This window comes from Trachemys scripta, chromosome 11, assembly GCF_013100865.1.
Source record: "Trachemys scripta elegans isolate TJP31775 chromosome 11, CAS_Tse_1.0, whole genome shotgun sequence".
NCBI classification, from domain to species: Eukaryota; Metazoa; Chordata; order Testudines; family Emydidae; genus Trachemys; species Trachemys scripta.
The window spans coordinates 75503972-75525272 of NC_048308.1; the positions used below are offsets into that span (position 1 = coordinate 75503972).

A 21301-nucleotide genomic window follows, 5' to 3' on the forward strand; every position below is an offset into this window, starting at 1 on the left:
CCCCCCCCCCCCCCCCCCCCCCCCCGCCGAGCGACGCCGAAACAAAAACAACAACAAAAACTCGAGCGGCCGCCCCCACCGAACCAAAAAACCCAAAACCAACCAAACAAAAACCCCGAGCGCCCCTCGCCACCCCAAGATTGGCCGCTCCTTACAAGGTACTGCCCCAAGCAAGTGCTTGGTCGGCTGGTGCCTGAAGCCGGCCCTGTTTGCACCCACGCAGAACACCGACAGAGCCCGGTCGCCGGCAGGCGGGATCGAACCTGGGACCTCTGGAGCTAAGTGCATGAGCCTGTGCTGCAGGAGCTGAAAGCCACGTGGCTCTTAGCTACGGCTGTAGCAGACTCAGTCCATAGCTGGGCTAGGTGCCCTCAGAGGGGGACTGAGCGCCACACCCAGCAGGCCTGGGCCAGGTCCACTGCGGAGCCACCAGCCCCGCTCGTGCCACTGGTCTGTGCCAGGTGGCAGCTCGGCACATTGAGCTCACGCCTCCCCGCACCTGCACACAGAGCTCCGGCTGATCGTCCAGCACCACGTATCTGCGCCTCCGACGGTCCTTGCGGATGTAGCCGAAATGGAGTGTGAGGACAGGGAACACACGCTCCAGGTCCTGCAAGGAGGAAATACAGCAAAAAGCCCAGATCCCAGTCAGGAGAGGCCAGCCCGTGGCTATGTGCTCCTGGGATTTAGCAGAGTACAGCACAGCACGCCAGGCAGGACCCTTTTTGGAGGCATCCTTTAAAGGGAACGGGCAGAAGAGTGAGCCCATAAGCACCTGAAATGTTCCAAGGCCCAGATCGAGGCACTGTTCAAAGCGAACGCCCGCTGTGCCATGCAATGCCTCTACCCAGATCAGGGCCGGGGAAGACCGAATGGGTCAGTGCTGCCAGAAGGGCTAAGGAGGGGATGAGGAGAAATGCAAGAGGCACATGAGAACATCACCAATTCTAAGCATATGCAGACTAGATTCTGGAAAGTCCAGTGAGACTGTCTGGACACAGTTAACGCACTGATGTGGTAGCTGTGTCGGTCCCAGGATATTAGAGATAAAGTGGGCGAGGTGGACCAGCTTCTGTTTTGAGCTCGAACGCTTGTCTCTCACCAACAGAAGTTGGCCCAGTAAAAGATATTCCCTCCCCAACATGGTCTGGACACAAGTTATTTGAGAGTCTAACTTGATCATAAGCTACAACGGGAGGCTGTGGTCAGCAGGGCAGAGGGGTTTGCATACTAGGAGGGCAAGGAAACAGGCTAACCAGCAGTTTTACAGAGCCATGGAGAAACAGGACTCTACTGGACGATTAGGGAAATTTGCTGGACCAATCTCAAAAGGAACCTGGCAGCAGCTGCGAATCCCAGTGCTATGCTGGGCTACAGCATGGTCAAGTACAAAGCACAACTACAATCCTTTCTGCCAAACGATGTGTTAAGAGCTTTAACCAGCTTTATTTCCGGAACCCTCTCCCAGGAGAGTGATTTGTTCTACTCCCAATGCAGAGGAGCTCGTCCTGCCCGTTCTCTAACTGAACTTTACTGCTGACCTCTGCAGCAGTGCCCTGTGCGTCCTTCAGCAGCATGGAGCTAGGTAGGTCTAGGCACATGCGGGAGGGAGAGGCCAGCTTTAGGTTTTGCATGCTGGACCGATGACCCCTTCTCCAACCAAGGCTTTTCCACCCCTCAAGTCTGTGTCGGAGATGCTGGCCCATATGAAGACTAACAGGCAAGCACCTCACACAGAGCCCCAACTCACCATCCTTTTCCAGGTCATTTCAGAGGTCTCCACTTTCTGCAGGCTTCTCAGTTCCAGTTTATGGAGGACTCTGGCTGCCTTCAGCTCCACCTCAATCACATGTCGGGCTGTGACGCGCAGGAAGATCCAGTCTGGCTCTGGGTCACCGTCACCTTCTATCTGGCTCACTAACACAGGCTGGCAAAGGTCCACTGCCAAGTCAGATGTCCAGAGGTTAGTACACACACAGCACTCCGCCCTCAGTGCCCTGCAGGGGAGCAGCAGTTCCCCTGGAGCCAGGGGGAGGACGGAGGGAGCTCCAGGTGCAGTCTCACAGCAGGGTGTGACCAGAGCAGGAAGAGGATACATACAGATGGGCTGAAAAGCTTCCCCCAGGCAGAACCTATTTACCTTCTGGCTTCTCGTCTTCCTCCTGGGCCACAAACTCATCCACATCCATCTCTCCTTTCTGGCTTTCTCCCAAGGACTCCTCCAGCTGCGGCTCCTTCTCCTCCTCCCTCATGGAGTCCAAGGGGAGAAAAGTGTCCCTCAGCAACCCAGAGGGCATCTCTTGCTCCTGGGTGGTGCTCTCACTCGGTGTCTCAGTGCCAGGCAGGCTGCCTGGGACCTCCTTTGCAGGACAGCTAAGGGAGATGACAGGCCCCTCCTGGTCGTGCTCCTCCAGTTGCCTCTTGTACTGGAGCCAGTCAGCACCAAAGTGATCTCGGAAGGCGTCCATGCGCTCCATCTCCTTCTGGTGCCGCAGGACCATCCCTGAACACAGAAAACATCCTGGGGGTCCGGGGAGAGTCACCGCCCAAAGAGCCCCCAAGCCAGACCCCCCCCATGGGCAGGGCAGTTACTGTGTTATGGACGAAGGGAGAGTCTCACCAGCTGAGGGGGGCAGTGCCTGGTATTCGTGCTCTGTATCACTGGGCTCGGAGATGCTCGGCCGGCGCACCCTAACGTTTCCCTGGAAGGGACAGAAGGAGCAGGGCTGAGTGGCAGAACCACCCAGGTGACGAGACAGAGCCTGTGAAGGATCCCTCAGTCCCCGGAGAGCCTGAGGCGGCCAGAGCACCCCCACCCCATCACATGGCACAACCCCCCAAAGCATTTGTTCCAGTAGGTCAGGGGCAACCTTTTAACCCAAGCCTCTTCCTCAGACCATGCGAGCGAACCCCCTTTATACAGCGAGGCCGGTATCCCACGCTGCCAGCGGAGGAATGGATCAGACGGGGCCCCACTGTATTTCACATGACAAAGGAGCCAGTCATTCTGGGTAGTGAGTGACTCAGTCACAGTCAGCCCTGGACCAGGCCCTTCATCCAAAGCCCCAGCTATGGAGCGAAAGAACCAACAGAAGACCTTGGATTTTCTCTGCGGGAGCCTGGCAGCCCCACTCTCCCCTGGGGACTGGCTGTCGCTGAGGTCTGCGCCACAGGAGCTGTCCAGGGCACTGCGGTCCAGCAGGGTCTTCTCCGAGGTCGAAGAGCGGATTGACTGGGTGATGACCTGCCCAGATTTTGGAAGGTGCTGAAGTCAACAGAAGAGAGCGATATTAGCTGAGCATGGAGGGGAGACCAAGGAGGGTCTGGGAGTGAGAGGCAAACCAAGCCAAAGCATAGAGGGGCCAGGGACTTCCCCAAAGAGATTGCCTGTTTCCCCCAGAGCAGGTGGCAGCTCCCCTCCTTCCTCAGCTTAACCCAATACCTGCAATTCCTAAGGACATAGGCAGAGATCTGACTGGTTAACTGACATCCCAGAGGTGCTGTGTGCAACATGGCACCTTGCTGGGGGACATGGAGGTCTCTAGGAGTTTGGTCTGGTGCAGGCTATCACTGCACCTCACCTACCACCCTGCTGCTCATGTCTGGAGCACAGTGAATAGTCCCGAAGAACGGCCAGTTACAGCAAGAACAGAGCAGAGATGAGCTGCTTTCAGGAGACAGAGCAGCTGATGGAAAGAAACTCCAGGATAAGGGGCATCCCCACCCCAGAGCAAGCTGCAGTTTATCACCCCGTACTCACCATCAGGTCCGAGGTAGTCAGCAGCTCTCCATCCAAGAGGAGCTGTAATGACAAAGAAACCCATCTGCAGTCAGCCTTCTATTGGCCCCCTATATCAGTTGCATTCTGCCTGGCTGGGACCCCCAGCCTGTACCCACTCAGTCCCAGAACACAACTGTTACACAGCCAGATGCCAGCCTGCCAGGAACCAGATTTCCTTCTGCATTCTTAGTGCCAGAGTCACCATATAGTGTCCTGGTGAATGAGACTCAGATTAAGGCCCAGAAGGGACCACTGGGATCATCTAGTCCAGGGGTAGGCAACCTACGGCACACGTGCCGAAGGCGGCACGCAAGCTGATTTTCAGTGGCACTCACACTGCTCGGCTCCTGGCCACCGGTCTGGGGGGCTCTGCATTTTAACTTAATTTTAAATGAAGCTTCTTAAACATTTTAAAAACTTTATTTACTTTACATATAACAATGGTTTAGTTATATATCAGACTTATAGAAAGAGACCTTCTAAAAACGTTAAAATGTATGACTGGCACGCGAAACCTTAAATTAGAGTGAATAAATGAAGACTCGGCACACCACTTCTGAAAGGTTACCAACCCCTGATCTAGTCTGACCACGTAACACAGGCCTTAGACCTTCCCAAATAACTCCTGGTAGAACTAGAGCTGATTTTCCAGAAAAACATCCTGCTACCACAACCCTGGTGAACTGTCCCAACTCCCCTCACTGCAAAAGCTGGCACCTTATTTCTAGTCTGAATGTCGAGTTTCAGCTTCCAGCCCCCAGGCTGTGTGTTCTACCCTGGTTTGCTAGACTGAAGAGTCCGTTATCAAAGGTACTTCTAGACTGAGCAAGTCATCCCTTAACCATCTCTTCGATGAGCTCCGTCACTAGATGTAGCTTAATCTAAGTCATGGTTTCCAGTAGGTGAGATAGCAAAAAGGGCTGCTCCCAAGAAAGTTATTCCTGAGATATGAGAGAAGCAGGGATAGTTCCTGTACTCTGGGGGCAGGGGAGATTTTAGACCTGCACTGATGAGAGATTTTTATGGTACCATCTAATCACTTTTAATATCTGCAATTCTCTTCTTCTACCCAGGCCCAGAACTGCCAGACGGACTGATCCCGCAGCCCCAGGGCAGAATGTCTGTAGCAATGGCGATCAGTCCAGATGGTCAGGGACTAAACCCCCTGACCTGGCCATCTGCAAACCAACTGCCAGAAGCTGGAACTGAATGACAGGGGATGGATCATTTGATAAACTGCCCTGCTCAGTTCATTCCCTCTGAAGCACCCAGCACCAGCCACTGTGGGAAGACAGGACACTGGGCTAGATGGGTCATTGGTCGGACCCAGCATGGCCATTCTCCAGACTGCATATGGAATACGTGGCTCCAATACTCACACTGAAGGAAGCTGCCCTGGGAGACAAGTGTATGATGGTTGCAGATCGGTGGTTCTGGTGAAACCATAATGGGTTTCCCTCCAAGTACAGCTGGGAGAGAGAGCAACATAGTATGTGTCATTACCCATTTGCATTCCAGACTCCCACCAAGCCTGCCTGCGACCAGTCCCCTTCCACACAGCAAGGGCTAGCGACAGACAGAGCCACTTCTTCCAGCTGGGATGGCGAAGTGGCCCATCCATGAAGGGGCTAAGCCTAGCACTGCCACCTCTCATGGTCCTTTGGACCTGCTGTTTGACTTCAAATAGAGAAAGAGGTCAAAGGATCTCCAGGTCGTGTTCCTGAATCCACGAGAGCCATTCCAATACGAATGCCCTGATGTGCAGTTCATAGAATCATAGAATAGCAGGGTTGGAAGGGACCTCAGGAGGTCATCTAGTCCAACCCCCTGCTCAAAGCAGGACCTATTCCCAACTAAATCATCCCGGCCAGGGCTTTGTCAAGCCGGGTCTTAAACACCTCTAAGGAAGGAGATTCCACCACCTCCCTAGGTAACCCATTCCAGTGCTTCACCACCCTCCTAGTGAAATAGTGTTTCCTAATATCCAACCTAGACCTCCCCCACAGCAAGTTGAGACCATTGCTTCTTGTTCTGTCATCTGCCACCACTGAGAACAGCCCATCCCCTCTGGAACCCTCTTCGGGTTCTACTCTGCAAAGAGACTGCAAAGCTAGTTCTTAACTTCCAGCTGTGACCTGTGTGCAACAGATCAGTGACTAGAGTTTGAGCACTTCACACTCCCCAGGGCGCCAGAGACTGCACAGCAGAGAGGGCAGCTGGAGTCTATTCCTACTTGTGCGTCAGAATGGTTGGATCTAGCCAGTGACACATGCGAGCCCTCTGGAATACAGGGGTGTGCACAGGGGTCACCAAGGGCAAGATTTGGCCTGCATAACCTATGTGAGGCAACCGATGAGCGAGAAGGAAAAATCCCAGCTTGACCTGGAAATAGGATGAGGCTGCAGGGCTGGGAGTTCTGGAAGACATCCCTGCTGGATTCATTGAGAAAGTGAACAGAGACTGCAGCGTACTTCTTATAGGGACCCTTGCCAGAGAGCCGTGCCAGCCCCCCACCCCCCACCTTTCCTCACTGATATCAGAGTCTGCATTAAACTCAAACTCCCCTTCTCCCCTGCACCTCAAGACCGAGGGGTCTCCCTCGGTCACCCCGCCTGGCACTGTGCTCACTTTTCTCAGGTTGTGCAGCATGGACAGTGGTGCTAACTGGGCATGTTCCAACAGCAGGTTATAAGCTACATCCAGGTGCTGCAGGTTCAGCAGCTGCTCCACCCCTGCAGACAAACAAGAGAAGCCAATCAGCCCAGAAATCCAACACTAAGGAGCTCTTTCTCCCTCGCCACAGGATCACCACTAGCTGCAATGCCTGACAGATCTGAGGCACTGCAGACTCCCAAGCTCTCCCTCCTGGGCTAGGGAAGGAAGGGAGGGAAGGAATGGCCCCAGGCCACTCCCAGTTCTGGGACCCAAGTACCTACGACACTCCCCAAGCCATCCCCCTTCCTGGACTCACCATTAATACTGTCAAGTTCATTGTTGCGCAAGATCAGAGTCACCAGCTTGGTTTGACTGTAGAGTCCCAGGTTTGGCACCTTTGGCAGGAAGTTAAAGGCCAGATTTAAGTACTCCAGCTCTGTAAGGGTCTGCGCAGAGAAAAGGAGAAGAGCCCTCAGAGCCACTCAGTTACTTCTCTCCAGTCACAGAAGGTGGAGCCCTACCTCAGCTGTTCACAGAGGCTGCCCTCAGAAGCTCTCTGAGTGCTATACAACCGTCTGTGCCAGATCTGGACTAGACCCCAGGAGCCCTGGCTCACAGCTGCATGCTCAGAGCTTGTTATCCATGAAGTTAAAGAACACCAGAACCCAAACAAAAATTTTACATTAAGGGTAGAGCTATCTTAAAGCCGATTGACAGCTTAGCTTGAAAGAGCAAATCTGAAAGTCAGGAAATTCAGCGTCACGGAATTCTAAGGCACTTCCATACCCCCCATTCCTACAGTCCAGCGCCTCACAATCACTAGTGCATTTCTCCTCGCACACGCCTTGCGAAGCAAGGAGTGCGGCTATTCCCATGCTACAGACAGAAAGGAGGCACAGAGGAAGTCTGTGGCGGTGCAGTGAACTGAGCCCTGTCTCAAGTCTCAGGACACCCTAACCACTGGGCAATCCTTCCTCTACTCGCACAGCTATCCAAGACGCTGTGGCTGCAAGCACCCCAGCAGGGGAACGTGTGGGGGTGTCTCTCTGAGCTCCAGCCAGGGTCCTAGAGCAGCGAGAGGTTTCTGCAGTAAAGCTGTTCGAGTTCCCATCGGGGGCGGCATTTGGAGACACACTCAGCGCTGGTCTCGCTCTGCCCCTATTGGAATCTGCCGAGTTTTAACGTCCGCTCCCAGGGGAACACAGCACATCAGCACTGACCGCGTTTGAAAATCCCTCCCTCGGCTGTCAGATTTCACAGTTCACATCACATGGAGACACCCTCCCCACTTCGTTATTTTAGAGAGAAAGGCTAAGCGTGGCCAGAGTGCCGCTCAGAGGATCACAAAGCACTGGCTCAGTTTGACCCAAGGCAGCAGCTTCTGGGCTGTCACACCACTGGCCGCGAGCCCCACATCCTGCACAGGTGCGGGTGTAGCGGCTGAGACCTCGTGACGTTGGGAGGTGAATGTGGTATGCCCAGAGAGGTCCCCAGTCTAGGGAAGGTAGATGGAGTGCGCTGGCTTCTGGATCATGGTGGAATGGCAGGTTGAGTGGGGCATATGTCAAAGTGATACCCGGTTTCAGACTTAATCATTCCAGGTAAGCGTTTGACGTCATTCCTTCCAGCAATGGCGCAGCTCGCCCGCACTAGCCACTCTGGTGTCGTGAAGCAGCGCTGCATGTCTGCACAGCTCTGGAACGAGGCTACTCCTGACCAATACTCACAGGAGCAAAGACTATGCAGGGCCTCCCCTGAGCCAGCCACAAAGGGCTGCACTGGCAAGTCTGGACTCCCACACGTGCCTGGCTCCAGCTGATGAAAGGTCAGGGAATCTCTGGCCTGTCTCTAGCAGGCAGTAAAGGGCTACACACCAGGATGCTGCCAAGACAACCTTGGTAGGCTGAAGGGGCTGAGTCACAGCCCATAGATATGCCGCAGCTGCCTGCTTTAGGGTGGCGGTTGCAGATGAAAGCAAACCAGTGGCGATCCAGACATGATCAGGGAAGACTCATGGAACACAGGCCCAACCCCCAGAACTCGCCCTACGATACTCGCCGTGAAGTAGTGCTCACAGTCCCGGATTCTGTTGTGACTCAAATCCAAGACCTTCAGGGCATTCAGCAGTTGCTGAAAGAGAGGGGAGAAGGGGTGCTAGAGCATCAGCTTCAAGACCCTTGACAAAACAAAAATCTCCACGGCAGAATGGGAGGGTCAGGCCCTGCCACCCAGACTCCCCACACTCCCCGTGGGGCCCGGCAGCATCACGACCATAGCCAATACCCAACCCCTCTACCCCACTGCTAGCCACCGTGACAGGGTCCCCTCACCAGCGATCCATCCAGGACAGTGATGGAGTTGTAGCTGAAGTTAACTGTCTGCAATTCCAGCCAGGGGAGGGCAGAGCTCAGATCCCCTCCGCAGGCTGAGATGATCTCCTAGGAAGGTGGGAGTGAGAGGAGATTAGCAGCCAGCACTTGACAAGCAAAGGGATAGTAGCTGGGTACCAGAGAGCAGCCGGCTCAGCACAGGGCTCTCACACTGCATCTACAGGCCATGCCCCTGCCATTCTTCAGTCAAAAGCAACAGAGGGTCCTGTGGCACCTTTGAGACTAACAGAAGTATTGGGAGCATAAGCTTTCGTGGGTAAGAACCTCACTTCTTCAGATGCAAGAGTCAGTCAGTCATCCCCACCCCACAGAATGTCCCAGGCTGCTATCCATGGGGAGTGGTGGGAGCCCCATGGCTAGACTTAGAAGGAAGGGGACATGCTGTGGCCTGGTATGTCCGAGGGCCTGCAGTTATTCACTTGCTCTGATTCCTGGACCTGAGGCACGAAGATTAATCAAGCCATTTACAAATTGTTACAACTTCAGCAAAACCCTCCCCCAGTGGCTGTCTACCACCAACCCCAGCCAGCTCTCTGCCAGGGCAGACAGGGAACAGAGCAGCTATGCTGAATGCCCTGGAGATCATGAAATTCAAGCTCTGGTAGGCCAAGAGGAGTGAGTTCCTGAGTTGAGAACCCTCAGAGAACTCCCTGCTGGCAAACCCAGCTCAAGCCAGTAGGCTGCTAATAAGCACCTTTGCTATAAACGTTGCACGAGGATAGAATTGTTGCCAAGACCACTCAAGCCTCTACAGGTTAAAACCTGAGCCTCCATCCCCACCAAACAGCCTGCAGATCGCAGGGCACTGGCGCATGGCGTTCCCCATGGGCAGCCTCGCTACCAGCTGCAGTCAGTGCTTTTCAGAGGCAGCCTCATGCAGCACATGGCAGGGCTCAGGGTCACAGGTTGGGATGCGTTGAGAGGTTCCAAAGGAGACACACTCTAGCTAGGCATGGGTGATAAGAGTATCCAGGCCAGCCAATGCTACCTGAACAGCCAGCAGCTGGAGACCTCCAGAGCCAGAAGTTAGAGCCTGTGACACAGACCGCACGGAAACCTGACCACTCCTGACTAGTGAGAGTCTGCATCAGAGGGTGAGTCTCAGCCAGCTGCCTGGGGGAGAAGAACCCCACAGAACAGTGGTTGATGGAGACAGCCCCCCGCCCTGGGCCTGGAAGACCAAGCAAACCAGTTCTTGTTCCCAGGGATCAGTTCCTGGCCCAGGCTCAGAGCCAGCACTCACCTCCAGCGTGCTGACGCATTTGCTGCAAGTTAAGGCCTCCAGCTGGGAATAGACAAACCGCAGCCCCCGCAGGCAGTGCAGAGGGACAGACTTCAGCTGTGGTGGTGAGAGAAAGGGAAGAATGCATATAGGAGTGTCACAGCACTCGAGCAGCCACCTCCTTATCCCCAACCCAACATCAGGGGAGCCGCCCTTCTCCCAGCTCCACAGGAGAGACCCAGCAGGTCTGCAGCCAGCATTCCCAGCCCCGGCTCCACCCCAGCGCAGTAGGGGTCAGACCCTGCTCCTCTAGTGAGGGCGGCATTTCACCCAATCTCTGAAAAGCTGGGGCACTCCAGTGACTAGCCCCCAAAGCAACATGGCTGGGGATGAAGGCTCAGCTAGTCCTCCCAGCAGCACTGACCTCCAGGCGGCGGAGAGACTTGAAGGGGAAGATCTTCACAGAGGATTGCAGGTTACAGCTGGGAACGTGGACGAGCTGCAGAGGGATGGAATGGGCAGAGTCATTCAAAGCCTCGGAGGGTTTACATGGCAACCTCGCGCACCCTCTCAGAGCTGTCAGAGCCCCACCAGTCTGTCCTCTGCGTTCAGATTCAGCCGGCAGCACCCTTCCCTCCAAAAGAGCACCAAATCCTTGCCCTAATGCAGCATCTTCCCCACCCCCCAAACAAAAAAGTAGAGTTTCATTGATGGTAAAGTAGGGACAGGACTAACTAAAAGCAGCCCGAAAACAGTGACAAAGGCAATGGCTCCCCTGCATGGTTCCCAAGGCATGCTCCATAGGGTTCTGCTCCAGAGTCAGTTTCCTATCACACAGAACGTAACACAATAAAACCAGCACAAGGTTAGTATGTTAATTAATCTACACCTGACCAGCGCCCCCTGCTGGCCTAAGCCTGACGCAGCGATGGCAGCCCCCCACCCCGGTATCAAAGACAAGACACTGCAGGAACCCAGCACTCCGCTGGTGGAGGTGCTACTTTTGGTAGCAGCATCCACAAATGGCCCAGACCATTTGTTCCCCAATGCAGCATGGCTCACACACGGCACATCACTAAAAACGGTTATGAGAGACCACAGACCGAGCCTAGGAAAGTGTACAGGCTCCCCCAGCCCAGCTGTGCCAGCATTAGCATGAGCGGGAGCCGGTATAGACAAAGCTCTGGAGTTGGACTCATTCTTCCCCCCCATTCCGGTTAGCCCTTCCTGTCGGTGGGTTTGACTTAGGTGTGCCCAGCTACTTTGCTCGGGGCTGTGAAAAACGTGGTACCTTGTGCAATGGAGTTAAGTTGACCCAGCCCATCTCCCCACCCCCGCATACACCGGCAGGTAGACACAGAGGTGGATTACCTACAATCAGCCAAAACCTCCTTATACCAACACAGGAAGTGCCGTGGTACAGCGATACAGCTGCAGTGCTGTAACGGCGTCACCGTAGCGTAGAGACACCCTAGCGACAGGAGCCACAGCTCCGCTGGTAACATCGCGTCTGCTGGAAAGGCGAGGGTCCTGTATTTCCCCAATGCAGCGATGATCTGACCACATCACAAGCGGAGGGTCTATGAAACAGACTGGGCCTCCCCGGGCTTTAGACTGGGGATGTAGACCAGGGTAGGCAACCTATGGCACGCTGAAGGCGGCACGCAAGCTGATTTTCAGGGGCACTCACACTGCTTGGCTCCTGGCCACCGGTCCGGGGGCCTCTGCATTTTAATTTAATTTTAAATGAAGCTTCTTAAACATTTTAAAAATGTTATTTACTTTACATATAACAATTGTTTAGGTATGTATTATAGACTTATAGAAAGAGACCTTCTAAAATGTTAAAATGTATTACTGGCATGGGAAACCTTAAATTAGAGTGAATAAATGAAGACTCGCACACCCCTTCTCAAAGGTTACCGAGCCCTGTTGTAGACAAACCTCACAAGCTCCAGCAGCCCTTACCGAAAGGGGGCTTCCTTTTGCTTCCATCCTCCACCCACTATAGTTTATGGTTGCACCCAGTCACTGTCTCCCCACAGTATGATTTAGTTTTATTGAAGCATGTTAATTAAACACAGGATGAGACGAAGAGCAGGAGCCAGAAAATCCAGAGGTCACACTCCATTTATACAGCCATGGCACTGCACCATCTAATCGAAGGTTAGACAGCACTGTGAGTTCTGTGATGCCGCACACGGAACAAGGGCACAATCGCAGATCTCTGCTTCTCTCGAGCACTCATGACAGCCAGACCGTATTTCATTCAAGAGACTCACCCGGCCTGGAGCCGACAACTCCCGGCCCCATCACTGCAGTGAAGAGCGCAGCTGGAAGGGTGGTTGATCACAGTGAGGGGGTATCTGCGTAGGGGGGGGAGGGGGGCAGACTCATTAATATTTGAGAAGAGCTTGTTTCAGGCCCAGCCTTTGCTCTGTCTCCTGATCATTTAATAGCCTCCCCCTTTATTTACATCGTGTACAGATGACTCTCAGACCGTTTCTCCAAACAGTCACTTACTGCACGGTAACAGTAGCCGCTTCCTTCCTTTCAGTGCTTGTTACAGACCTAGCTCATTAATTATGTTAAGACAAGCACACAACATAGAACCTTTGTGCTGAAGTTGTACTCTGATGGGTCTGTATTTCACATGGAGTCTAGACATCATTCTGATCTCATTGTTTTAACAATGCCCAGCTCCAGACAATTCAAAGGTAATTAACATTCAAATACTGGACACATTTTAACCGTTCTTTTGCTGAAAGCATTAGTAGTGACCCAAGCATCTCAGGTCTGACTCTCGGCACACTGCCCTTCGGCCTAGTCCATACACAAAGTTAGGTCGACGCAAGGCGATTTATGTCAACCTATGCATGTGCGGCTACATTCAGATGAGTCTCCAGCTGACATCAGTGCCCTGTTAGGGTGATGCAGTAAAGCCACCTCCCCAAACAGCATGGACCATGTCCGACCTAATGAGGCCAACGCCATGAGTGCAGACAGTGTGTGACCTATGTCTACACCAACAGTCCTCCAGCAGCTGTCCCACAACGCACCATTTCTTGTAGCAGTGACTGCTCAGGTCACAAATGTGAACTCCGTTGCCTGACATCAGTGACCAGAAGCCCCCTCCCCCTTAAAATACCCCACATTTTTAAATGCTTTTCCTGATTGCTCAGCTCGGTGCACACCTTGCAGCTCCTCCCTTGCTGGGCTGCTGCACACAACATATCATGGTCCTGGAGCAGACAGGAGGTACTGGGTCTCCTAGGCCTGTGGGGAGAAGCGGCTGTGCAAGCACAGCTACAGACCAACCACAGTAACAGGGGGACAGCTACGGAGAGACGGCACGGGGGATGCAGGCAAAGGGGTGCAATAGGGATCAGCTGCCGTGCTGTGTGAAAGCAAAGGAATTGCAGTAGGCATCCCACAAGCAGGAGCAGCAGGAGCTCCCTAAAAGTGGGGGAAACCACCAGTGCTGGAACCATGGCCCTGTCCCCCGAGACACCGCCCCCCCCACTGACCCTTACAGCTGGTAGACAATGATGGGGCTATGGCCCCCTAGCCCGGTGCCCCTGATCACAAGGCCAGGGAGGTCAACAGTTGATCTGGTGCTGAGTTGCAGGCCTCACTTTTACATCATGCTGCATGCCACACTGGGCAGAGACCCCAAGAGTACCCTGCAGATTGCGGTGGGTACCTCGGAGGAAACAGAGACCCCAGCCATAAACAGTGAGGAGACATGTGCTAGGGGGTGGGGGGAGAGAAGAGAGGGTGAGGAGGAAGGTGTCAAGCCACGCAGCAAGCCTGGACCTGTTTAAGACTTCATGGGAAACCAGCTAGTCCCAGCAGCCAAGCCCGGAGGAGCCCAATGGAGCAGAAGGAAGCGTGGTGTGCACATGCATTTTCCCTCACCATGTTTTAAACGTAAAGACTGTGCCCCACACCCTCAAGTTAAGCTCCAGGTAATGACTTGTCATTGTGTTATTCATAGGAGAAGTGGCAGCGGTACAGACAGAGGCAGAGTTGGCATCTGCTTCTCACTCCTGTTGGGTTAGGCAGGAGGGGCATAGGGAGCGACTGTACATAGAGAGTCTGGTGGCACCTTAAAGACTAACAGATTTATTAGGGCATAAGCTTTTGTGAGTAAAAACCTCACTTCTTCGGATGCATAGACTCTAAGAAGTGAGGTTTTTACTCACGAAAGCTTATGCCCTAATAAATCTGTTAGTCTTTAAGGTGCCACCAGACTCTTTGTTGTTTTTGTAGATACAGACTAACACGGCTACCCCCTGATACTTGTACATAGAGATGTCCCTTGTATCCTCCAGAAGTCTCCGTTGACTCTCATGGAGATACACCACAATCCTCTCCTAAAGATGTCTCGGGATGACAGTCTGATTTCTTCCTCCACAGTAGGACACTTTTCCATGCCACTCTGCCTGGCCTTTAGCAGAGACCACTGCAGCAAACAGGCTAGCGCATACGGGCCAAAATGGCTTCAGGACACCAGCAGCAGCTGAGCTATGCCGTTGTTACCCTCAGCAATGAGATATAGGCTAACATCACCCCTGCCTGTTGAATACAGGACCAATATTCAGTGCCATTGCCCTATATACCTGTACCCACAGCAGTGGCGACAAATTTTCTTCTTTCATACAACCAAAAACCTTAATGCCTTCCTCCTTTCCCCTGGTCTCTACCCTCACCCGGCCATACTCAAAAGGCTGGGACTATGCCATGTCAATAAGCATGTCTTGTTAAAAAGTATGGTAATAAGGGAAGGGAGTTTTGAAGCTTATCTTTACCTATCTGTTCTGACTGTACATCCAATGATCCATCTGGTTTACCTGTAGCTGCTGCTATTGCAGCCCTGATGGGCACTGCCTCCCTGCAGAACATCTGATCCTGATGAGGATGAGAAAGAAGAGTACTAGGGAGAATATGTTCAGTGAGAATCTGCAAGTCAGCATTGCATTGGACCACAAACAAGGGCCTGGCGGGCCAACACACAGACAGCATGCATGAGGAAAGAGGGGAGAGACGCAGGTATCATAGCAAGAAAAGGAGAGGGAGATGCACAAGGACATAATGGGGCTTCTTAGGCAACAAACAAATGCTACAGACTCTGGTTGACCTATATGTCCTACAGTCACAAACAAGGGACTGCAAAGGGTGTTGAGAACTCCATGGTAGCAGCCTCCTACACACACACCCCACCCAACATACCAAGTGGCACCATGGGCACATCCCTAGGCCTACCACTGTGCACTGAGGGACAGTAAGGAAAATCAGAGCTTCACATATACCAGCTGTGGTTCTCACAGGTCAGAGTGTTTAGCCAAAACAGATGATATTTTTGCACCAATATAGTGCAAAAATATCAGAAGGGTTTGCGGCTTTTCCAGTTTTAAAGTTCCGTTCTGTTAATTTATGTTTAACATTTGTGTTTTCTTGTTTGCAAGTTTTGCCCTGTTTGAGTGACAAGTTTCTATTTTTTTTTTTTAATAAATTCATTTTTATTAGTTCACAATACAGATTGCAAAACACATAGCAGACCCAAAGCATCCACGGCTTGTAAGTATACAGCATTACAGAACTCATGGGTTCAAGACAGCCAGTCGTGTAAGTGTACAGCAAGCCCTACACAGTGCAAAGGTTCAGTAAAACAGTGCAATACTTACACATTTACACCAAACACTACACAATTCTAGGTCGTCAGGGCCAGGGCAGCATCAGGCACACAGCACTACTGTGGCTGACCATTAGAAATGCTCTTTCAAAGCCTTCTTCAACCACCCAGCTCCACAATAAGCTGTTATAATGGCCCTGGTGTTTGCCTCTTCAAACTCAGCTGCTCCACCTTCACCCTGTTGGAAGTTTTTAATATCTTCTGGGGCAAGGTGTGCTACAACAAGATGTGCCATCTACTGCTCCACCGCAGTTCAGGAATCCCACAGCTGCAGATCCATCCACAGCAGGAGATGATTAACAGCCTTATACACTTGCACAACAGCCCCCACTGTGGCTTTTCCAATTCCAAAATGATTTCCCACTGACCGGCGCTGCAAGCTTCCAGACTGGTCACCACTCTTCTTCTCTGTCACTGCAGCTCATTCTGGTGTGTCTGCGCTGGAGTGAGCTCAGCACACAGATCCACGAATGTGGCCTTTCACACCCCAAAGTTCTGCAGCCACTGCTCACCATCCCAAACCTGCATTATGATGCGATGCCACCAGTCAGTGCTCATTTCTTGGGTCCAGAGGCAGCACTCCACCATCTGCAGCTGTTCTGTGAATGCCACCACAACCCTGAATTTTTTGTGTACACCTTAACAATCTGTCCTTGAAGAAATCGTCATGTCCTTTGCTGTTGCACACTGGCAGAATGAACGGCAAACACCAGAGGATCATTCATCCTGTATCTGCAATGTTCATGAGAACAGTGCAGAGCTGAGAGAGATCCAGGCTTCTGTTGGAGATGGCAGGCACCAAGAAGTGCCACATGGGTTTGTAAAATTAAAAAAAAAAAAAAAACAAAAAACACACGCATGAAAATTATTGGATGGCATTATGGGATGGAAAAAGTTGCATGGTGGGGAAACTTGACCCTTAACTCCTAGAGATTCGATGAGAGACTTATTTCTACTCCACAACACAATGCAAGCATTTTCCCCAAAAGGCACTGTGCTATATGGTGGCACATTGAACACTAGGATACTTACCTGTGTCTCACTGCACTTTGCATCGACACAAGAGCTTCACCAATGCAAGCAGCCAAGCATGCACATGCACAAGCAATAGATCGACTTCGGCAGCTGTACGCCGACATAACTCATGTTGACCAAAGTTGGTAGTGTAGACATGGTCCTACATATGCAAAATCATGCTCTGAAGTGTCCCTAGTCTCGATTTGCCAGAAGCTGGGAATGGGCGACAGGGGATGGATCACTTGATTCCCTGTTCTGTTCATTCCCTCTGGGGTACCTGGCATTGGCCACTGTCAGGAGACACGATACTGGGCTAGATGGACCTTTGGTCTGACCTAGTGTGGCCGTTTTTATGGTCCGTCTACTGCAAGAACATCTGGCAGCGTAGGAACCATGAACACTAGCTGGGCTGACTGAAGCGCTCGGTCAGTACAGCTGTGCCTACCCCGAGGGTTTTCTGGGCATAGTCAGGGGTGTTTTCACACCCATGACTGTGACAGCTTTGCCAGCATTAAGTGTAGACCAAGCCTTAGAGCAGTCACATCATTCCCATCCTGGAACTCCCAGGTTGTTTTCACTTACAATTAGAAGTGGGCATCTTCAATAAGCTCTTGGTGTGAGCTGAAACCAGACCCATCTTCACTCCTCCCCCACTCCCTAGCACACCCTTCTTACGCTTGGGGCAAAAGCCTTCTCCTCTAACTCTTGCCATCTCTACCTAGTTCAAAGGTCGTCTGAAACTCTCACCCTTGCCTTCATCTCTGTTATTGGTCTTTTTACAATCCAATTCCAAGTGTACATCCAGAGCATTTCCAGCAATTTCCCTTCCCACTACAATCACGCGAATAGCCATTGGTTTAGCGGCCGAATCAGTTGGAACCCAACAAGTAGTAGCAAGGGTGCATGGCTAAGACAACAGATATTATCCTCTTCTAACCTTCCCAAGCCTACCACCACCACCACCTACACCCTCAGACTTACAAAGCTTGAGCCAGACAGCTAGCTCATCCATGCCCCAGTCTCCACCAGATCCTGTTAACATGTCACATTTTATGATTTACCCTTCAGTTTATTCACTACAATGCCAACCCAACCAGGGTCTGCTTTGATATTCCTCTCTGTTGTCCTGTTTTTAACTCTGCAAAACCTTTTGGAGACTGTTTGCTGGGAAAGATGTGATACCAAATAAATACATGTCATTACACGAACACTATGGTTCCACATTCTACCTGAGGCACTGACAGCATTGGGGGCACAGAGGCAAGTACTCTGATATGTATGCAATAGAGGGATAACCATATACTTCTCAAATGAACCCAACCTGGGATGGGGATACAGAGAAATCTGCTCCAGCAGTCCACCCCATCCCGGCAGACCTGCTAAGCTTACCACAGTCATTCTCCCTTCTTCCCCACAAAAATCATCACAGTGCACCTTTGCATTACAGACCTTCAGGGAAAGTGTCTTCTGCAAGATGTCAAACAGGAACTGGGCCTGGAGAATGGCAGATGTGTCAGCTGGGTGTGACGGAAGTGCAATAAAACCATGGTTCTGGTTCCGGGACACTAGATGCTGCTCAAAGACCTGTGTCAGGTGCTGCAGAGTGGAGGTGAGCAAAGTGAGGGTGCTAGTGCCATCTAGAACCAAGTCTCCTGTGAAAGAGATCAGACCATTAACAAACCCAATGTATCTGCAGTTCCATCCATAATTCACTTCACCACATGCAGTGGTGTGACTGCAGGCCAGGAAAGGGACCTTTCTCCCATGGTCTTGAGCCGTACCTAGCACCAATCCATTTGCCTGACATGATCGCATTAAATCACTAATTGTTTAAAATGTGCTGTGAAAATGAGTAAGTCAGAAGCAAAATCCTTAATGCAACATTCAGGCTGCACAGTAAAGTCAGAATGTTTAGAAATGCAAGAGTAAAAGGTGAAGAGAAGCATTAACTCTGCTGTGCTTACTCACTAGATGCACAACACTAGTATATTAGGTTATAAACTTAAACAGCAAAACCAAACTAGACACCACTACATGCAGGCTGCTCAGCTGTTAGACTGCCGACATGACTTTTTGAAATTGACTAATTTTAAAAGAAATTTCAGTTTCTGATATAGTCCCCTTTAGATTTCAAAACAACATTTCAGGGGTTTCCTGTTCCCTTGTTGATGTTTGAGTGTCTTTTCAGCAAAGAGGAAGATGAACTTTTCAGGGGAAAAAGTGCAAGTGACTATAAACAAAAAGTGTCACATCTACAAAGTAAACGGAAAAAAGAAAAGTCACCCCCCCATTCAACTCCAGGAATTTTACATGTCACTTACAACTATGGTAGATGCAACTATCAAGCCTTGGCTACACTTAGAAGTTGTCATTTTAACGGTGACTAGCTAAGCAGCAACACCGTGCCCGTTTTCCCCTCCCTGACCATAGCTGCAGTTACACATTTTGCTTAGTCAAACTGGAACAAGCAAGATACTGGTACAAAAGTGCTTTACTAATGTTACTTATTCCAGTTTGACAAAACAAAGCAAAATCACCTAAACTGGTATAAAGCACCTTATACCAGTATAATTGCATCCACTATGTCAGGCATGGGCAAGCTTTTTGTCCCGAGGGCCACATTTGGGCATAGAAATTGTATGGCAGGCCATGAATGCTCAAAAAATTGGGGTTGCGATGGGGGAGGGGGTGCGGGCTATGGTTGGGGGTTCGGGTTCTGAGGTGGGGCGAGAAATGAGGAGTTCAGGGTGCAGGAGGGGGATCCAGGCTGGGGGTGGAGTGAGGGCTCCAGCTGGGGATGAGGAGTTTGGGGTGTAGGAGGGTGCTCCAGGCTGGGACTGAGCGGTTCAGAGGGCGGGGGGGGGGGTGGGGGGGAGTCGTCTCTGGGGTGGGGCTGGGGATGAGAGGTTTGGGTGGCAGGAGAGTGATCAGGGATGGAGCCTCAGGGATTCAGGCTCCAGGCCGCACTTACCTCAAGCGGCTCCCGGAAGCAGCAGCAGCATGTCCCTTCTCCGGTTCCTATGTGGAGGCACAGCCAAGGAGTTCTGTATGCTGTCCCGTCTGCAGGCACTCCCCTTGCAGCTCTTGGGGCGGGGGCAGCGTGCAGAGCAGTCCCTTGGCTGCTCCAATGCATAGGAGCTGGAGGAAGGCCATGTCACTGCTTCCTGGAGCCACATAGAGCAGCCCCCGACCCTGCTCCCCAGCTGGAGTACCGGAGCGGTGCAAGCCCCAGACCCTGCTTCCCAGCAGGAGCTCAAGGGCCGGATTAAAATGGCTGGTGGCCCGGACCTGGCCCACGGGCCGTAATTTGATCACCCCTGCACTAGGGATTTTATCAGCATTATGTCAGTAAAAAACAGACACACCCCAATCAACATGTAAAAATTTTTTATGTAGACCAGGCCTCACTCAAATGCAATTTGAGTTTAATGGAATACTGTCACATTGCTTTAGGAACCTTCCCACATTTCCTGATTTTTAGTGATTTGATTGCACAACATTGACTTCACACCAAGGTTTTATTAATTATTAGTTATGATTATTATTAAAGGGGAAAGATTTGCAGAGCTTAAACTCTGCTGGAAGAGTTAAGCTCTGAACAAATAGAAACCTAACTGCTCTCTGCAGGCTGTAAGCGAGTGCCTGAAGCCTTAGGTTTTCTACCAAAAACTACATGCTGAACTTAACTCAAAAATGAGAATATTTGTGCATGTTATTTTCAAGTCAAGCATCCCCCCCGGTGCAGGCAGTTTCAAGCTTCACCATTTTTGACTGCATCCCTGTTGCATTAAAAGTCTAACACATAAATTGCAACAATACTTTCCATTCTCACATAACCCCACATTCATATTTGCAGCACAAGCATGGAAATGTTAATCGAAAAAGAGAAAGCTTCCAAGAAGTTCAGAAGGGGGGCATTTGTTTCCAGTAGCAGACAGTTCATAGGCCCCGCAATATTTCTACATCTACAGAGCCCGCAGAAGTGGGTTGACAGACTTGGCTAAAAACCATTGATGGACCTAGCCTCTATGAACCTACGTAGTTCTTTAACTCTGTTATGGTTTTGGGAACATCCCCTGGCAATGAGTTCCACAGGTTGACAGTGCGTTGTGTGAAGAAGTGCTTGCTTCTGCTTGTTTTAAATTTGCTACCTATTAATGTCATTGGATAACCCAGGGGTGAGCAAACTATGGCCTGCAGGCCGGATCCAGGCCGCCAGCCGTTTTAATCCAGCCCTCGAGCTCCCACTGGGGAGCAGGGTCTGGGGCTTGCCCCGCTCTGGCGCTTCAGCCGGGGAGCAGGTTCGGGGGCCGCTCCTGGAAGCGGCGACATGGCCTCCTCCGGCTTGTGTAGGGGCAGCCAGGGGACTCCACTCTGCACGCTGACCCTGCCCCAAACACTGCCCCTGAAGCTCCCATTGCCGGACCATGGGGTGGTGCCTACAGACAGGGCAGCATGCAGAACCATCTGGCCGCGCCTCCGTGTAGGAGCTTACCGCTTGAGGTAAGCGCCGCACAGAGCCTGCACCCCTGAGGCTCCAC

The 21301-nt window shown here is 51.8% G+C and overlaps 1 protein-coding gene and 1 long non-coding RNA gene across 6 annotated transcripts in view; both read right to left on the reverse strand.

The window, feature by feature from the left end:
- STK11IP (serine/threonine kinase 11 interacting protein) overlaps positions 1-21301 on the reverse strand; it is a 37560-nt gene that overhangs the window by 13483 nt on the left and 2776 nt on the right. For all 4 annotated transcript variants that reach the window (XM_034786022.1, XM_034786019.1, XM_034786021.1 and 1 more), the window contains exons 3-16: positions 18210-18412; positions 10473-10547; positions 10070-10165; positions 8767-8874; positions 8495-8566; positions 6753-6882; positions 6410-6513; positions 5161-5250; positions 3761-3802; positions 3098-3265; positions 2621-2702; positions 2141-2503; positions 1751-1941; positions 500-610 (exon numbers count right to left, since the gene is read on the reverse strand). In XM_034786022.1, the coding sequence (XP_034641913.1) occupies positions 500-610; positions 1751-1941; positions 2141-2503; positions 2621-2702; positions 3098-3265; positions 3761-3802; positions 5161-5250; positions 6410-6513; positions 6753-6882; positions 8495-8566; positions 8767-8874; positions 10070-10165; positions 10473-10547; positions 18210-18412 (1835 nt within the window). The remainder of the gene's footprint in view (positions 1-499; positions 611-1750; positions 1942-2140; positions 2504-2620; positions 2703-3097; positions 3266-3760; positions 3803-5160; positions 5251-6409; positions 6514-6752; positions 6883-8494; positions 8567-8766; positions 8875-10069; positions 10166-10472; positions 10548-18209; positions 18413-21301) is intronic.
- On the reverse strand, positions 12429-16412 carry LOC117884965. Of its 2 annotated transcripts, none has more exons than XR_004647690.1 (3): positions 15736-16412; positions 14351-14959; positions 12429-14131 (listed from the first exon to the last, which is right to left on the reverse strand). It is a non-coding gene; the product is annotated as an uncharacterized LOC117884965 (long non-coding RNA). The 2 variants fall into 2 exon arrangements; XR_004647689.1 differs by having other exon boundaries at positions 14351-14984.